The sequence below is a fragment of the Lolium perenne genome, chromosome 1, assembly GCF_019359855.2.
Source record: "Lolium perenne isolate Kyuss_39 chromosome 1, Kyuss_2.0, whole genome shotgun sequence".
NCBI lineage: Eukaryota > Viridiplantae > Streptophyta > Magnoliopsida > Poales > Poaceae > Lolium > Lolium perenne.
The window spans coordinates 232,107,244-232,125,992 of record NC_067244.2 but is presented as its reverse complement, the minus strand read 5'-3'; the positions used below and the strand labels follow the sequence as shown (position 1 = coordinate 232,125,992).

The 18,749-nt window shown below is 50.4% G+C and overlaps 1 protein-coding gene across 2 annotated transcripts; it reads right to left on the bottom strand.

The window, feature by feature from the left end:
• Positions 1–1,123: 1,123 nt before the first annotated feature.
• LOC127326219 (protein STICHEL-like 4) lies at positions 1,124–6,929 on the bottom strand. 2 transcript variants are annotated; one of them, XM_051353086.2, is made up of 6 exons: positions 5,099–6,929; positions 4,529–4,748; positions 3,897–4,358; positions 2,660–3,308; positions 2,431–2,491; positions 1,124–1,444 (listed from the first exon to the last, which is right to left on the bottom strand). In XM_051353086.2, the coding sequence occupies exons 1-6, from the start codon at positions 6,809–6,811 to the stop codon at positions 1,352–1,354; spliced, it is 3,198 nt and encodes a 1,065-aa protein (XP_051209046.1). In that variant the 5' UTR covers positions 6,812–6,929; the 3' UTR covers positions 1,124–1,351. The 2 variants fall into 2 exon arrangements, with proteins under 2 accessions (XP_051209046.1, XP_051209052.1); XM_051353092.1 differs by lacking the exon at positions 1,124–1,444 and adding an exon at positions 1,989–2,237.
• Between the last annotated feature and the right edge of the window lie 11,820 nt (positions 6,930–18,749).

Below are 18,749 nucleotides of genomic sequence, written 5' to 3'. Positions count from 1 at the left end.
CAGAATAGCAGAATTAGCGAATTACCTAACCAGTCAAGCAGTTGATCGAAAAGAAGGCGGCGATGGCAATCTGCAGCAGCACCGTAGCTGCTGCCTGCAGCCCTACAGGGCGCTGGCAGCAGGCGCTGGCGATCTGGCCAGTCCTGGGCGAGGCAGAGCGGAGCGAGCAGCCTGGGAGCGAGACACGATCGATGGATCGAGAGGCGTGAGACGTCGAGGCGATAAGTTCAGGATGGAAAGGCAGAGGCCGAGCGACAGAGCGAGAGGCGATCAGTTTGGTCGCTTATTTGGGTGTCGTTTCGTCTGCTCCCCCCCTTGATCCTTTTCTTTCCGGCCCGTTCCCACCTAGGCCTTTGCCTTTGGCCTTTTTCCACATTTCTTTTGCAGCAGAAAAGGTATAGAAGAGAGATGTGATGATGGGCCCCCACCAGGCCATGGCCCATGGGCGTTGCCCATGTTCGCCTAGGGCCAGAGCCGGGCCTAGATGATGGATCGTGAGACACGCCAAAATAGCCACAAACTAGCTAATCCCCTCCGGCGAAAGAGGAGACCACCACCCCCACGGATTCCTCATGCTGCAGGACCACCCCAGGAGCATCGTCGGTTGCCAACATCGAGGTTGTGTTTATTTTTTGATGATATCCTTTCGTAATTTGTCTTCTTGCTTACCGGTTCGACAATGAACCGATTCAACAGCCTGTCTTGCAAGGGTTGATTCACTGAACATCGTTCATATATTGGGCTCCCACCTATTTGGATGGCAGGATAAGTGCCTTGTTATTTTCCAAATCCTTGACTTCAGATATTGGAGATCCAACGCACCCATGTGCATGGCGAACCAACCCAAGGGCCAAGGCATCATGGTTGCTAGTATGATGTCCTAGTCCGAGGGGACATACATGAAAAATACGTGTCTAGGTGCGTTGGCGTAGCGTTTGCATGACTAAAGGCGTTGTGCTAGCATGGCGCCTCGAGTGCGGGCACCATGAAAAGGGATTAGATTGTGAAATATTTTAAAAGTTGGTTTATTTTGTGCTAAACTTTACAAACAAAAAAATGGTCGGTTTTGTCATTTTTACACATTCCTTGGACGGTGCTGCATAAAACCGATGCTAGTAGTATCTGGCAGGTGCGCCACGCAGCGTGGCAATTGTTGATGTTGGCATTCAAATATATTCAGGAGAACAAAATGGACATTTTTGTTCTGGCAGTTTCTTTCATTCCTCTGGGAGTACATGTTAAACGATGCACAGAATAACCTATCTTACAGATTGCTACAATTACAGAGAATAAACCACAGAGATGAGTTAGCTACATGTAAATCTGGTGGACCTCCGGGCCAGTCAGAATGTCATCTTGGAGATTTTACTGAAATGCACCTTCCGCACAAGACGAGCCTTGATAGAGCTCGTGATCTTCGCGTCCTGATCTTCAATGCTGAAAGCTGCAGCGAAATGACACGATGTCAACTCAGCAAGGGCCAAAAGTATAGCCGCGAAGAAGAACATGAGTAATTTCAATAAAAAGCATGCCTTTGAAATATTTTATCACTGTTTGATCAAGAAAAAAAATGCTTGGATCCCAATGGCATACAGCCCCTATCCAGTCCGGATCTATATCTCTTATAAATCAAAACCCCACTAGAAAGTCATTTAAGTTGTCTATCTCAACATGCAAGCCATCCACATCATCCATTCTATTAGCCATCCAATTGTCCATGTCATCCCCCACTAACATTCATTAATACTCTACATGCAAGCCACATCATCTATTTTTTAAGTCATCCAATTATCCATATCATCAACTTTTAGCCGCCAACTACATAACCATTTCAAGTCAGTTTTTTTTAAGTTAGCCTCTTGAATATTTACGCATCCTGCATGTTCCTAAAAATAAAATCATATTCCAATTAGCTTATACCCTTTTATTTTTTACAAAATAGAGTTATCGGAGAAATTCCCGCTGCAACGCGCGGGGTATCCTTCTAGTTAAACTAAGATGTCATGCCGAAGATAATCCATTAAGACCTATATTGTTTCTATTTTTCACTCCTTTGAAGCTACTATTACCTCATATTTTGGAAGCATGTGTTCTACTACTTTCACTGAGGGTGAATCCCTGAAGGGAACCACTCTTCAAAGAGAGTTAAGGTGGATCCCTAAAGCGAACCACTCTTCAAAGAGAGTTGGTTCAATAGGGACATACAAACAAGTTTCAAGCTACCCAGGCTCGATGTGTTGCAAAACATTTATAACACTGGTTACTGGCAATAATTTTTCATGTTGTATGCGGACAAATACTTCTGGAATGGCAACTATCACACCATCTATCTTAAATGCCTCCTCCCAAGCACTGGTTACTTTGGAAAATGGAAAATATATAAACTACCCTAGGACTCATGTTTCCAGTTTGTGTGAACTCAGCCATTACCTTCCGTCTAGTAGTGCTTGAAGCTTTCCAACAAAGCAGACTTGTCCTAGGCTCCAATCTCCTGCAAATAGGTGTACATTTCAAAATCATATTCAAAAAATGGAAAATGTAAAACCAAACAAGATATAGACTCCAGGCTCTATTCACGAGGAATATTGCACACTAAAAGTATAAAATAACTGGCATACTAGGGTTGAAGAAATGTAACTGCTTGTAGTATGTTACTTACAAATTCTCTTGCTCGAGCTTTTCCGTTATTGACATGGCTTTTTGTCTCGGCCAGCCTCCATGTTGAGAACAACCTTCCGCCCTATTGATAACATGAGCAAGAGACACCTTACCTCTTACTATGTTCCTTTGTCGATCATGTTCATTATTCACATTTATTCCTCCTCGAGGGCCTATATTTTCTTGGTCTTGCGATGACAAAGCTGCTGCTTCCCGTACACTTTGTCTTCTTTTATCTGTGGCAACAAGACCAGTATCTGGTTCGTCGTACCATTCCATTTGAGAAGGACCCACTTCAATAATCTCACCTTCAGTCAATATGTGTGGATCAGATTGCATCCACCTTGTCTGATTTGAGCTAGCGCCCTGGGCTACGCTACCTTTATGTAGCCTCCTTACTAAATTCTCACCTCCAGAAGAAACTGAACTATGTTTCGTGAAAGACCTCCTTAAAGCGATATTAGAAGAGGTATCCTCGCGGTAAGGTAAAATAGCTGGAACACCTCCTCCATCCTCCTCCGATTCATACCGGATTTCAAGTATTATAGCAGAAGAAAGAACAGACTCAAATGCTTGCATAATTTGTCCCCTGGACTTTTCAGCTTTGGACTTATTCACATGAGAGCTGAACATTAACTGCACAGTTGGTGCTGCAGGAGAAAAGGAACAAAAATGTAAGAACAAAGATTATTGCAGCAATAATTATAGTTAAATTTCATGGTTGGTTAGTTAATTATAGTTCTCCTTATGTGTTCTGAAATCACTTCAACACAGCTTTAAACCTGCTAGCAATCGTGACGAACTCATCAAACAAAACACGAAATATTCCGTACCTAGTGGACATGGACAATGGCCTAGTTAATTATAGTTCTCTTTATGTGTTCTGAAATCACTTCAACACAGATTTAAACCTGCTAGCAATCGTGAAGAACTCATCAAACCAAACACAAAATATTCCGTACCTGGCCTAGAAGCAATATATACATGGTGATGGACTCAAATGGACAGTGACCAGCTGATGGCAGTAATATAACTTTGTCACCCAATGCTAACATAAAAAGGTCAGCCACTTCTATTGTGTGATTACCCTATATATGCAGTACAACTTGTACATTTACGTTCATAGCTGTTATTACATATTAATAACGAGCAACATTATCCTTAGCATATTCTGCAATAGAAATCTTGGCATGGTCTAATCAATAATGCAAACAGAAATGGATAAGAGGGAATCCTACCTGTGCCAAGGCTGACAGAAATAATCCGCCCCTCCTGAGCCATCATTCTTCTCAGTGAATCTGACTGAACAATCTCCAGAACAGCTTGCCAAATCATCTCATTGTCAGGTCTGCTACATTTAGATCCTTCATTCACTCTGGTAGCACTTGTTGACAGCTTGTAGCCATCTGGTGTATGTTCCCTGGCTCTCCTTCCACCATTGTAACCAAGGGGACCAGCATATATCTCGTTATTATCTGTAGTAGAGTTTATTGCTATGTACCTCTCGGGGCAGTTAGGCAGACCCTGGTTAAAACTTGTACTTGTGGATGAACTCGGCAGTGTATATTGTTTATCAGGAGCAAGCTGAAGCAGAGCAGCTGTAAGCCAGGTCATCTTATCATTGGAGACCCTCAACTGTTTTTCAGCTTCTGAGAGTGTTTTCAAGGCCTGGCGCAGCTTTTCCATATCCTCCTTTGATACTGTTAATCAGTATACCAAAATATTATATTGCGAAAACAGAATATTTACAGTAGTAGACTTTCATGCAATAACCATTCCTAAAAAATGGACTTTCCTATAGTACATGGTTCAGGTGCAATTATCCCCTACTGTAAAATCATTTCAAAGTAAAAGAAGTATTGTTGCTTACATGTTGGACGTTTGAAGAATTTTCTTCGAACTCCTCCTTGTGTGAATGTGTAAGCGCCAGCAAGGATGTCAGTTATTATTGTGGCAAGTTGTGACATCAGCGACAAAGGCTCAACACCTGTTTCAGTAATATCGCGTAGAGTTTTCACTGTGTTGGCAGTGTCAGCAGATAGTGCCAAATCAAGCAAATTTACCAATTTATCATCAGAAACCAAGCCAACCTGTCAATATACAAACAATTTTGGTTGTTATAGGCAGGTAGAGAAGTATTAAACATGGCAATCATATATGTACACATAATATAAAAGGATTGTGTTATTCATAGAGAGAGAAAACAAGTATTGTACTGAAAAAAAGGTTCTTTGCTGCTTCCAGTATGCAAAAATGGAAAGACACATTTAAAAATAGATTTGAAGTATGTGACGACAATATCGTTGATCAGCTTGAAAACATGTTCCAGAGCTATTTAAGCAGTAACTGCTCTCCAACTACAATAGCCTTAATTATTCAATTATACATATGTATGACCTAATAACGAAGTAATTTAAGGACTTGTTGTTGGATAACTTACAAGCTCTTGAACAAGTGAGATTGAAATTCTCTGCCCAAGCAAACTCAATTGATCCAAGGTCATCTGTGCATCTCTCAATGACCCATCCGACCGGGAAGCAATAAGTTTCAATGCATCTCTATCAACATCCAGGCCATCGCTGGTACAAATCCACTGCAAAGTGTTGACTATGTCGCATTCTTTCAGCTTGGGGAAAAAGAACTTCTGGCACCTCGACATAATTATATGCGGGAGCTCGAGATTGGGGCTGATGAGGATAAAAACCACACGCCGAGGTGCGCGCTCGACAACCTTCGATATGACACTCCAGGTATCAGGCGGCAACGTGTTGCAGTCATCCACTATGAACACCCTGTGATGAGCCGGTAGCGGCGAAAGCATCACATTGTCAAGGATATCCACGATGCTATCCAGGTCAATGTTACCGACAGGCCCAATCTCCACCAAACTCCTGCTCTTGCCGAGGTTGTGCGCGATACACGACGCACATGTGTCGCAGGGCCTCGGGTGCTCGGTGGAGTGGCAATTCAGCGCCTTCGCGAACACCCGAGCGCAGGACGTCTTGCCTGTGCCGTGCGGCCCGTAGAAGACGTAGACGGACCCGATCTTCCTCTTGAGAATGGCATTGGACAGCGCCTGCACAACCAAGCTCTGCCCAACGACGTCCTTGAACGTCCTGGGCGCATACTTCTGCGTGAGGCTCCGGTGCCGGCCACGCTGCGAGCCACGGGACTTGTGCGCCTCGGACATGAGGTCGGAATCGAACTCGCTGCTCTGATTGGAGAAAATCCCGAGCTCCCCAGAGAAGCTCCTGGAAATGCCACGGATGCCAGTCCGACTGCGCGCGCCCTCGCCGAGTAGGGGGAGTGAGTCGGAGTCGGAGCTGTTGGAGGAGGTCAGCCTCGCGGTCACCGGGAAGTGCGGATGCGAGCGGGACCCGTCCATGTAACCGCCGCCGCCGCAGGAGCCGGCGGAGGTGGCGGCCTCGGACCTCCGCGCCGCCGGTGGAGCCCTGGGGTCGGAGAGGCCGCAGGAGAGGCTCCGGCCGGCCGTGTCGAGGATGGACCTGCTGCGGTTGTGGAGGCGCGACCAGTTCCAGGGGATGCCGCAGACGCTGCGCGAGTCCTGCGACGCCTGCGGGTGCGGGTGCGGGCGCGGGCGCGGCTGCATCTCCTCGCTGCCGTCGTCGTCGCCGGCGCCGGCCCCGAAGAAGTACTTGTTGCCGCAGACGGCCTCCTGGGAGCTGGAGTTGGCGGAGAAGGCGGCGGCGGCGGGGCGATCTAGGGCGGCGTCGGCGTTGGCGCGGCGGCCCTGGCCGCGCTTGAACCGGCGGCGCGGGCGGCGGGCGGGCCTGGGCTGCAGCGCGTCCTCCGCGAGCTGGTCGAGGAGGGTCTTGAGCGCCCCGCGGCCGGGCGGGTCGGGGTCGGGGTCGGCGGCGAGCCTGTTGGAGACGGAGTCGACGGAGCGGCGCGTGGAGGGGTCCCGGAGCGAGCGGGAGCGCTGCATCGAGAGGAGGTCCCGCATCAGCGTTGCGGAGGACTCGCCCGTGGTGGGGCTGCGCCTCCGGCCGGACGCGGCGCCGGCGTGCGCGTGGTGGTGGCGCAGGTGGATGCAGTTGGTCAGGTGCGCGTGGCCGCGGAGGTGCTCGCCGCTGCTACCTCCCGCCGGCGGCTCAGGCGGCGCGTTCTCCGGCGCGACCGGTGGCCCCGGCATTGCGGTGATCCGTTTCCAACGAACTCTGCCGCTAAATCATTTGGGATGGCAACGAGATTCGCGTCTCGGCTCGTGTTTCACGGCGAGCCAGTGGAGAGTAGAGGGAAAGACTAGTGAAGTAGGCGTCGACTGTCTGTGAATGATGTGATGGATGGTATGGCCGACGTGTCGAGGAACAGCGGCACGGCTGCGCAAACCGACCTGAGGGGTGGTGGGGCGCTCGGCTCGGACGGCCGTTGGGAGATGCGATTTTTTTAAAATAATAATATGAATTAATTATTTAATTCTAGGACTATCACGCGTTTGAAATATTTACAAAAGGGCAGCGCTGAGCGTCCCCCGGGGGATCAAATCCCCGATCCCCCGGGTCGCCAGCCGTTCGATGGGGATCTTAGCGATCTTCTGATCAAGTCAACCGTCCCGCGCAGAGGAAAAAAAAAAGAGCACAAGGAAAAATTCCCCTCATCTCCCTGACGCACGACCCACCCCGTGTCACCAGAAGCGCTGCCAGGTCCGGCAGCACCACCGCGCGCTTCAGCTGCACCACGGCCGCTCACGTGCACCACCGTCATCCTGAACATGTAGCTTCGCCGCCGGCATGTGGTATCCCCGCCGTCAACCTCGCCGGCCTCCTTGCAGATGGTGGCACCAGGTGTGTAGCAACCACCGCCGCCGAGGCGCCGATGGCCTCCTTGTAGCAACGGCCGCCAGCCTCCTTGTAGCAACGGCCGCTAGCCTCCTTGCAGCAACCGCCGTCGATATCCTTGCTGGCCTCCTTGTAGCAACGACCGCCGCCGTTTGTAGCAACGGCCGCCGCCGTTGGCAGCAACCCCCGTCACCGACGGCCTTGCTGGACTCCTTGTAGCAACGGCCGCCACCATTTGCAGCAACCACCGCCGCCGTCCGTCGCTTGTAGCACATCGCCGCCGCCGCATGTAGCAGACGACGCCACGCTTTGTAGCAGGGGCTATGGCCTGTTGTAGCAGACGCTGCCGCCCTTGTAGGAGAAATAGGCGCTGCCGGTGACTTGTAGCAGATGGCGACGCCGCTGCCAGCATCTGCTCCCCGTCCCTGGTGGCAGTTGGTACTAGCCTGGATGCGCCTTGGTAGCAACGACGGCAGCCGCTGGCAGCAAGCCGGCCGTGCCATTGTAGCAACGCCCCGGCTGCCCCTGTAGCAAGACCGGCCACCATTTGTAGCGATGGTAGTCGTCGATTGTAGCAAGCCTGGACACCCACCGGCTGCTCATGTAGCAAGGCCGTGCGGCAATTGTAGCAAGACCCGCCGTCCTTTGTAGCAACGGCGGTCGTCGATCGTAGCAAGCCTGGCCACTCATCGGAGCAACGACGGCCACCCATTGGAGCAACGCCGGTCGCCGATTGGAGCAGGGTTGGCCGCCGCTGGCAGCAACCCCCGCCACCATGGTAGCAGCCCCGCTGTTCCCTCGGCAGCGGACAAGGGATCCACGCGGGCGATTGGGAGGCGGCGTCGTGGCTGCCGCGCGTAGTAGAGGCGGAGCTCGACCGTCGTGGGCGCAGACTAGGGCGCGGCGGCTTGAGGGGAGGAGGTCGGGAAAGCACGGCGACCACGCGCAGTGGAGCCGGAGCTCGGCCTGGTGGCGGGAGAGGGTGCGGCGGCGCCAAGAGGGAGGAGGTCGGGGGAGGCGGCGAGGGTGTGGCGGCCGAGCAGAGCTTCTACGGAACTGTGGAGGGAAGCGGACCGATAGATGCAAGTACTGGTAATGGGGCGACGTCGGGCGGCGACGCGCCTTGGAGCTACGGTGGAGAAATCTATGGCGGCGTCGGGCGGCGGCTTGCAGCGACTAGGAGTTAGCAACAGAGCGCCTGGTAATTTCGATGGAGGAAAGCCATGGCAGTGGGTGGTGGTGCCGTTGAATTTGGGGAAGGATAAGGAAGAAGGCGTTGGGGGATGACTGAATGAGTGGAGGAGGTGAATCGGGGGAGGGGATATGGCGTTGTGGTGGACCCCACTAGCTAGCATCGCTGTCCCCAGAAAACGGACGCGTGGCACGCGATGGAGGTGGAGGAAAAGAAGGCTGATCCCCCGGGGGAACACCAGCCTTTTCCTTTACAAAAGTGTGACTCGGTCGGACTGTAGTAGTCCGATCGGACATGGGCAGACCGATATGGCTGACCCAAATGGCTCGTTGGTCGATAGCTGATCAACTGGACAGCTAGAGACCAATTGGCCTTCCAGTCCTGCATGCATGTGTTTTGTTTCGTTTTCAGCACACGCTTAGGGTTAGCAGGGATATAAAGGCACTTATGGCGCCACTTTTAAACGCTGGAACATGATGATACATAGTTGATACATAGGTGATGTATACATAAATGTCTGAGACTATGGACGGCATCTGGGGTTTCGTGGAGGGGCGTAACACGGAGTGTCCAACCGAACCTGTCCGGGGGCCTAGTGATGCAAGCAGGGATCCAGGATCCGGACTCGGGGCCGTACTGCGTCTCCTGTGTGGGCTCTGGTGGAGGAGTCTGCATACTGACATAGTTCTGTTGCGCGTTGTAATACTCCATGTGCTCAGGATCCTGATCACTAGCACCCCATGAAGGATTGGACGCAGTGTGTTGCGTCCATCCTGTGCCACGAAACATAAGTGATGTCAAACTAAGTGGAGTATAGTCTATATGGAACACAATAGCTAGAATAGTACATACCCTGCGTGTATCCTGCTGCTACTGCCACTCGTCGAAAGCAGCTTACTGCTGATAGTCACCGAACATAACGTGTTGCTGGTACTGAAAGTCGTCGACGGAAGGAGTGTGCTGCTGCTGCTGCCACGACGAACCTCCTGCCTGGTCAGGTGCCTGACCTCGACATGGCCTTACCTGCCCGCTCATAGACGCGTCACCCCGGCCTCTTCTTTCCTCTTCCTCCTTCCTCCTCCCTCTCTTCCCTGTTCGATGGGAGCATGAAGAACAACTCGAAAAAACACTCAGTTTTTCTCAGATTTCCACTGATTTAGCCACCAAAACTTCACCATTTTGTTGCTATTAGTTGAGGGAAGCCTGATCTACAGATGGTTAGAGTTTGGAGACGATTGGTGGTGATGTTTAGCAGCAATGGTGATGAAGTGGTAGAGGTTGGTGGTGGTGTAAGGGGCTGAGCTACTGCTGCGGGTTGGTGCTGGTGCTGAGCTACTGCGTGTTGTTCGTGCTGCTACAGTTGGAGAGGTTGCTCACGCCACAAGGGTAAACCCTAATCTTTGCATATTTATGTGATGTGTTGTAGTTACATTTGTTGATGCGGACGAATTTTTTTTAGTCAGCAAAGATGTCAGATATAATGAAAATAGTATTTTACTATAGTTTGGGTAGTGTCCGATCAAATGAGATAGGAGTTGATCTAAGTGAGTTCGCATCATCCCACCGACTGATCCAGCCGAGGCGCCTCCTGCGTCTATGCACGATATGTACCCGACTCGGTCCACAGCCGGCAGTCGACAGCACGCGGTACATACTACTTTCTATTCCACCATCATACTTGTCGTTTATCTATTGGGTTCTACGATTTATAGTCTACCATGATTTTTCAGGGTCAGCTGACTGCAGACTTACAGGATGAAGTCGCTCGGTACAAAAGTCAAGTGTCCAGTGCGCCTCTTCTGCAGCGCGACCAACATGTGTCCCGGTTGAGGCGTCTCGAGGACAAGTTACGCGGGATCTACTCGGCTATCACGTGCAGCCATAGTTCCGATGTCGTTCAGCGCCACCTCCTTCCACCGCGGTCCTCCACACAGCAGCAACGACGGCCACGTCTCACACCGACGGCGACACCCAGACCACCACTTCCTGACCGGGCAGGAGGTTCGTCGTGGCAGCACCACACTCATTCCGTCGACGACTTTCAGTACCAGCACCACGGATCACGGCCACGTCTCACACCGACAGTGACACCCAAACCACCACCTCCTGACCAGGCAGGAGGTTCGTCGTGGCAGCAGCAACGGCACACTCCTTCCGCCGACGACTTTCAGTACCAGCAGCATGGTATGTTCGGTGACTATCAGCAGTAAGCTGCTTTCGACGAGTGGCAGCAGCAGCAGGCCCCTTTCATGGGAGGAGCAGGATACACGTAGGGTATGTACTATTCTAGCTATTGTGTTCCATATAGACTATACTTCACTTAGTTTGACATCACTTATGTTTCGTGGCACAGGATGCACGCAACACACTGCGTCCAATCCTTCATGGGGAGCTAGTGATCAGGATCCTGAGCACATGGAGTATTACAGCGCGCAACAGAACTATGTCGGTATGCAGATTCCTCCACCAGAGCCCACACAGGAGACGCAGTACGGCCCCGAGTCCAGGTCCTGGATCCCTGCTTACATCACCAGGGCCCCGGACAGGTTCGGTTGGACACCCCGAGTTGCGCCGCCTCCACGAAACCCTAGACGTCGTCCATTGTCTCAGACATTTATGTATCTATGTATCACACATTTATGTATGCATCACCTATGTATCAGACATTATGTATGAACTATGTATCAGTATGTTCTAGCGTTTAAAAGTGGCGCCATAAGTGCCTTTATATCCCTGCTAACCCTAAGCGTGTGCTGCAAACAAAATAAAACGCATGCATGTAAATAATCGGAAGACCCTAGGCCGGTCAGACTGGAGGAGGCCAATTGGTCTCTAGCTGTCCAGTTGGTCAGCTATCGACCAACGAGTTTGGCCAGTTGGGTCAACCATCCAGCCGACACCATATCGGTATGCCCCTGTCCGATCGGACTACACTTTTGTAAATATTTCAAAACGCGTGATAGTCCTGGAATTAAATAATTAATTCGTATTATTTAAAAAAAAATCGCTGGGAGATTGGGTCACATCCAAAACTGCAAAAAAAATTCTCAAAAAATAAAGGAAAATTTTGATACATGATACCGTTACTTTAGTTGTTTGCTAAAATACACCGTCCAATTGTGTTTTGCCATGTACCATTACAATTTAGTGCCACATTCGCCGAAACACACCACCTGTTCAAAAACGAAAAAGTTTGCACTTTTTCTTCAAAACCAATCATAGCACGGCCCCCAAAGGAAAAAGCAAAATTTACCATTTCTGGATAGGTGACGTGTTCTAACAAATGTGTCACAAAATTATAATGATACCTGACAAAGACACAATCGAACGATGTGTTTTGCCAAACGCTAGAAAATAACGGTTTCCTGTAGCAAACTTTTTCAAAAATAAACCGCAAGTTTTTTGTCTCAAAAAAACTGCAATCGTTTACTCCTATTAAATCTCATCACAAAAAAATCGCTTCGAAAAAGGTGAACATAGAATCTTCAAATGGTCATGAAAAGTTCTAAAGAAAATCAGTTTTCAAATCACACACTCACATGGATACACCATATAGGGTACTTAGTATCACCATCCTTGGTGCAAAGTCCAAGAATGAATAGGCGAAGGCCTATGAAGAAACCGACATGGATTCGAAACCGAATACATATGAGAATAGGAAGTTATGCCCATATCAAGTAAACAACTTATACGATGTAATTACTCTTCGAGGTGGACTCTGAGACTTAGCCCAATATATAAAAGCTTAGGAGGAGCCACCGAGGGGGACAGATTCAACCACACGTGATACCTTGTAACCCTAGATCTTGCATAATACAATCTCGGCGATTCACCCTTGATTATATTTTTCGTACTGCCTAGTTTGGCTGACCGGTTTGTTGATTCGCCAACGTTCTCCTTCCTAAAAACCCAAACTGTCATTATAGGCATTAACGAGGTTAACCCTTTGTCACACACTACTATTACTATGTCATCGTCCGAATTCAATCTACATTAGGATAAGCAAAAAATAATAACAAAAAAGGCGAAGAAGATGCATTATTCCCATGAGCTTTTAACTTTTTTTTATTTCTCTTTGTGCGCATCCATGTTACCACGCCCGTCATATTCATATTTTTCTAGAATTTTCTATGGACATTATGGGCTATTTTTTAGGTTGGTACTGCATTTTAAAGGGCGGTATCACTGGAAATGTTCTCAAGCAACAAAAATATGGGAAATAATCATGTAGACTCAAGATTTCTGCACAATAGTGATACTAAATCAAATTACTATGTCATGAAATTACACACTGGAATTCAGTCACCGCTATGATTTATGTTACTCCTCGGATTATTCAAGCATCTCTTAGCATTTTGGTTTATTAAATGTCTTTTATCTACTAAAACTAAAACCAAAAGGGACTTCTAAGTCTGAACAGTTTGCATGCCACTTCAATTCGTGTGCAAACATAAGAAAGAGTTATGTCTGGACATATAACATTTGAGAACTAACACGTTGTTCGATGGTTATGATAGCAGCGGCATCCCAGTCCACCAAATATCAAATCCTAAGTTTAAGGTTTTGGTGTCTCATAAAGCTGAAATATTCTTCAGTAGGAGATGACGTTTCTATTAATACTAAGATGTATGTGCTAACTTTATCAATCTCAATATCCGTTGAATTAGTTTTTGAGCTCAGTCTTTCAGAGGTGCTCATAGAAGTATGATGTATGTGTGATTGTCTTCGTAGGGGTGACTGTATGTATGTATTTGTAGCGTCTGTGTCTTACTATGTTTTGCAAAAAAAAAAACATAACATTCCATTTTCGGGAAAATAACATACGGAGTAACATTTTTATTTGATTAACAATATGTCGCATTCAAATGTTTTTCTGTACTTGGTAACCCTCCATTTTCGTATCCTGGCAATTCTGTGTGGAAATTGGCAGTGCATTCCAATATCAATTTTTAGTGGTCAAAACAGTACACAGGTGTACACTCAGGTGACATGGCATGCCTTCTTTTTCTTTCTATAATGCAAGTAAACTAAATTATTGTCGGTGGCTTGTTTCAAAAAAAAATATGTCTGCGTGGAAACTCTGTCTTTTTGTTACTGGAAACGGAAATAAAAGCATGTAACGGATATGGCGCGGCTCAAAAAGGAACGGTGCTTACTACGCTTTGGTTTGTCTTGCTTGCTTGATTTTTGTCTCATGCTGCACTTTCCAGGGAGCCTGTAGCCCTTTACTCCCTCACATGATATGGATGGTTGAAATATTGGTTTATTAGCACGTCCACGTGGTGATCAGCCGAGATTTTTAAAATAATCCAGCTAGGATTACTCTTTTTAGTACCAAAATGCGCAGCTGCTAGTATCCTAGGTTTCTCTCTCGAAATAGCCTTTCGCCCCGCTTTATAAACAAAGCCGCAACGACCGAACCGATACAAGGTGGAGAGGAGAACCTCTTACAAAGCAGATCAAAGATAAAACAAAAAAGAACACAGAAAAACCTAAACTTGCCACCGGAGACAGATGCACGAAACCAAGTCGAGTCGGGACTCCACAACGACGCCCCCAAGAGGGTAACGACGCAGCGCGCCGCTGCTGTCGAGGCCGTGAGGTCTAAGGTTTTCACCCGGAGCCCTACCACGGGCCGGATACCCACAACAACGCCCCCAAGAGGGTAACGACACCCGTAGGACATCGCCGCTGTTGGCGCCGAGGCGTTGAGTTTTCACCCGGAAGCATCCGCACACCGCACCCGAAACTAAGCCGCCCCTTCCCCCAAGTCAGGCTCCCGAAACATGATTTGGGAGTTGCCAAAGCCGAAGCGCCGCCAACACCAGGATCCCCCATCGTATGCTCCTCGCCATCCCCATGACCGAAGAGAAAGACCACCACCACCGCCACGTTGCCCGCCGCAGAGCCACCCACGCAGTCCACCTTCCGAGGCCGCCACCCCGGCATCCCCAAGAACTCGAGCCCATGGCTTGATCATCACACCGCAACACGAAACGGGCAGGGTATGACAGCACCATAGCATGCAACCGTCGAAGCAAGTGGCAACCTAGGGGAGGGGATCCGCCCACCGCCACCAGAGGAGCACGTCGTCCGGACGCAGTAGCATGGCCGAGGAGGCCTAGATCAGGCCCGGCCGCCTGCCAGGCCACGATCAAGCCCCTTAGCCAAGCCGCCGCGCTGCTGCGCCTAGGCTACCGCCGCCATCCAGCTGCAGCTTCATGCCATACCTACCCAAGCCACCACCGAGCCGCCATGTGCTAGCCATAAGCCATGAACGGCGTCGCCGCAACCTCACTCCTCGCAAGACAGCCCGGTCGAGACCGCGCACCACCGCAAAGAAGCACCCCTGCCACGACGCCCGAGGACATAGCCGCGCCGTTACTGACGCCACCACGCCGCCGGTCAAGCCGGTCCAATTGTCGGCATCTCCAAACTCGCCACCGAACAGCAGTCAGAGCAACGCCTCCACCTTCTCGGACGTAGGAGGAACCTCGCGGGTCACGCTGCCAAGGGCCGCCAGAACCGAGCCCACCTGGCCTAGATCCGGAACCAGCAGTGGTGCAGCATGGGAGGGGCTCCGCCGGCGTTGGCCACATCCAGACCCTCCTGGTCCAGGACGAGGCCCGTCCGGCCCATATCGGGGCCCGCCTGGCCCCAACCTGGGTGGCGCCGCCACCAGCATCTCCCCTCCGTCGCTGCCCTCCGCCACACGCCGCGTCCGCCCGCTCCTCCACCACGAGTCGTCGTCGACCCGCCGTACCGCCGCCGCTGGGCCGAGCTCGAAGATCCCCTAGGAGCACCGCCGCCGTCCTCTACTACCCCGCGCAGAGACGCAACGCGATCGGGTAAGGGAGGTCCCGCCGCCGCCGGCACCGCACGGGCTTTGCCCGGCGGCCCTCGCCGACGGCAGCGGAGGAGGAGGGAGCAGGGGGAGTGGAGGCGAGAGGGGCTAGGGTTCGCCCGGTCGTCGCCCGCGGGGGACGACCCGAGCAAATCGTTCCTCGTGGCGTATCTCATATCCTAGGTTTCTCGAAATGAATAAAGCTATCATGGAGGTGCTGCCACTTGTTCTGCCTCTCATCGTGCGAGGATAACATCACCCTGTGGTCGGCTGCGACGTACAACTACATGATCCACGTTTCTAGCAGAATGTTTTTGGTCTACAAGGGTACGTCACAGAAATCTTTTCCATTACCACATTACTCCTAGATAGATGTTGGCATTTAACGTATGCTAGTTAGAAAAAATTATTGTTTCTCCTACGAACCCCCCTTCTGTGGGGCTCTCATGGCTATATGATCGAGGGAAGCGGACACTTGGGCAGCAGCCTCGAACGGCGATTCATAATGGAACAACGGTCCTGTGGGGCAGGGACGTGGTGGATGTGGCGATTCTTGGTTTTGGGTGACATTTCTGGTGTTGTGTGGGTGGCGAGGTTGTTGACCCGGTTGGTTCATCTTTGGGCTATGTGGTTGCTAGGTCGCCGCGGCAGCCTCGAAGGCATGGTGCTTGGTTCGCGACTTTGAGATTTGTGTGGATAGCGAGTATGTCGACCCGGTTAGTTATCTTCCTGCAATGCGGAAGTCGTTCTGCTTGGTACACCGGGGCGGAGTTGGAGGTGTGATTGTTGTGTTGTGTGGATGAAGGGCCCTCCTTGTTTCTGGGATTTTTCGTCTTTGTTTTTCGTATAAACTGAGTGATGTATGGCTTTTTTACCCGATTCTTCTCATAAACTAGTTCATTTTATGCATAGTGCTCTTTCTATCTATGTAATCCAACAACAGATATTCCACAGCTCTAAACTCAAGAAAAAAAATCACTGTATTGGACTGTCCAGTCTAAGAGCATCTCCAGCCGCGTCTCCCAAATCATTCCCTAAATACATTCGGATCGAGCATTTTGGGGACGTGTTTAATTCGTGTCGCGTTTGGGGACGTCGCTCCCCAGCCGCGTCCCCCAAACGCCGCCCCCAAACTTTAAAATACTTTTTTTATTTAGTATATAGAAGAAATGTGTAGGTTAAATAACGCTGCTAATATTCAAAGCGGTGCAACATACACAAATTACATATAAAAACTTCAAAAAATATAAACAAATTTACACATAAAAAATTAAACTACTTCTTCTTTGATGGCCCCGCCTCATCGTCCTTACGGTGGCGCTTCCTGCTCGTCACCTCTTCCGAAGAGGCGGTGTCATCCGACGTATCGGAGGAACTTGTGTCCTCCTCGTCGTCGACGGAGCTCGCCGGCTGCGCCTTCCGCTTCGTTTTTGCCTCCGCCTTTGCCCGGGTCGCCGCCGCCTCCTCAGCCTCTTCCTCCTCCTCGGCCTCCCATTCCTCGCCGTTGTCCGGCGGCGTGGAATCATCGCCGTTGTTGGGCGTCCGGACTCTGTGCCACCAATGGCGCCATCCTGGAGACTTGCCCTCGTTGTTGGTGTCTGATGGAAGCCCGGAGAGGTCTCTCATCGTGAGAATCTTGAATGATTGGCGGCCGATTGAAGATCTGAAAGCGCCTACATACGAGTCTTCTTGAGCGCGGATGAACGGTGGCACAAATATCCAAGAGACCGGCGGTTCAGAGTTCACGCTCTATTCCGGAGGTTCGCGCGTCGATCAACGTGGTTGCCAATGCGACGGTTCCACTTCCCGGCAACTGCATCGTCCTTAGGTAGGCGGCGATTGAGCGTCCGTCCGTGAGTCGCTGACGCATCGGTCCCAGCACGTCTCGCCTTGCATTTCGGTGTGTCCGGCGTGCCCCGAGCGTCCCCTGTGTAGCGGGGCGGTCTCGGTGCGCCGAACACCGTATCGGACCGCGCCGGACAAAAAGAGGTTTTGAAAAACGCGGCTGAGAACATTTTTTTATCCGACGCGCCCCAAATCCCTTTAGGAGACGGTTTGGGAAGGCACCGACCGGAGATGATCTAACAGTTTAGCTACCAATCAGTGCTTGCATGGTGTGTGGTTAGTGTAGTGTAGTGGTCGTATGATTAACTTACCAAGTCCATTCACAAAAAAACAGTACGTAGGCATCACGTAGCGTGCACGCACTGTACTTGCGCGCGACACGAAGTGCCACATCGATTCGGCGGATCCCGCCCGCCCACATGTCCCCCGACTTCTTCTCCCTCGGACGGACGCCAGTGCATTGCAGAAACAGTTCTCAAATGTCTGAGGGCATCTCCAACCGGCTGACCCGAACGAACGCGCTGGGCCGTCCGTTTTGGGCGGTTTGGGTGGCCGAGTGGACGCGCGGACGGAGCCCCGCGTCCGCGCGTCCGTTTGGGTCGCGCCCTGCGCCCAACGCGGCACGTTTGGGTCGCGGCCCCGTACAGTACTTTTTATTGTAAATCCACTATAAAAACACAAAATAAATTGTAGAAAATTTATAAAATAGTTCAAATGCTCAAAATTTATTACACATTACATTGTCCACGTAATGAAGGATAAAGTATTATTCAGAAAAATAATGAAAAAACGATACAAATGATCTAGGCTTCCGGATTTCCTTCATCATCGTTGTTTGCAGCATTGTTGCCTAAATGCTGCCAGACGTGCTCGATCAAATCTGCCTGCAGCTGGTTGTGTACCCCTCAGAATGGCCACTGTATGCCCCCTGCCAACCAAAGGGGCAGTTCTTCCACTCCCAGTGCATGCAGTCTATGCTGCCAAGCATCCCAGGAAACCCCCTGGAAGCGTTGATTGACAACAGACGAGCCGTGTCCATTTGCATTAGGTTGCCGGAGGTACTCTTCTCCGAACGAACCGATCACAGCTCTGCAAAACCTGTACATCGCTTCCAAGCCGGTAGACTCACTCATGCGTGTGTACTCATCTACGAAATCACCGGCAACACCATATGCAAGCATCCTAATCGCTGTCGTGCATTTCTGGTACAAAGAGAGGCCTACCTTGCCAATTGCATCCACTTTCGCGTGGAAGTAGTCGTCGTAGAGCTTGACGCCATCCATTATCCGGCGGAACAACGGTCTGGACATCCGAAAACGACGGCGAAACAAGGCCGGCGTGTACAATCCCTTGGGTTGGAAGTAATCGGTGAAGAGCTGGTCGTGGCCGCGTTCTCTTTTGCGGTCCAAGG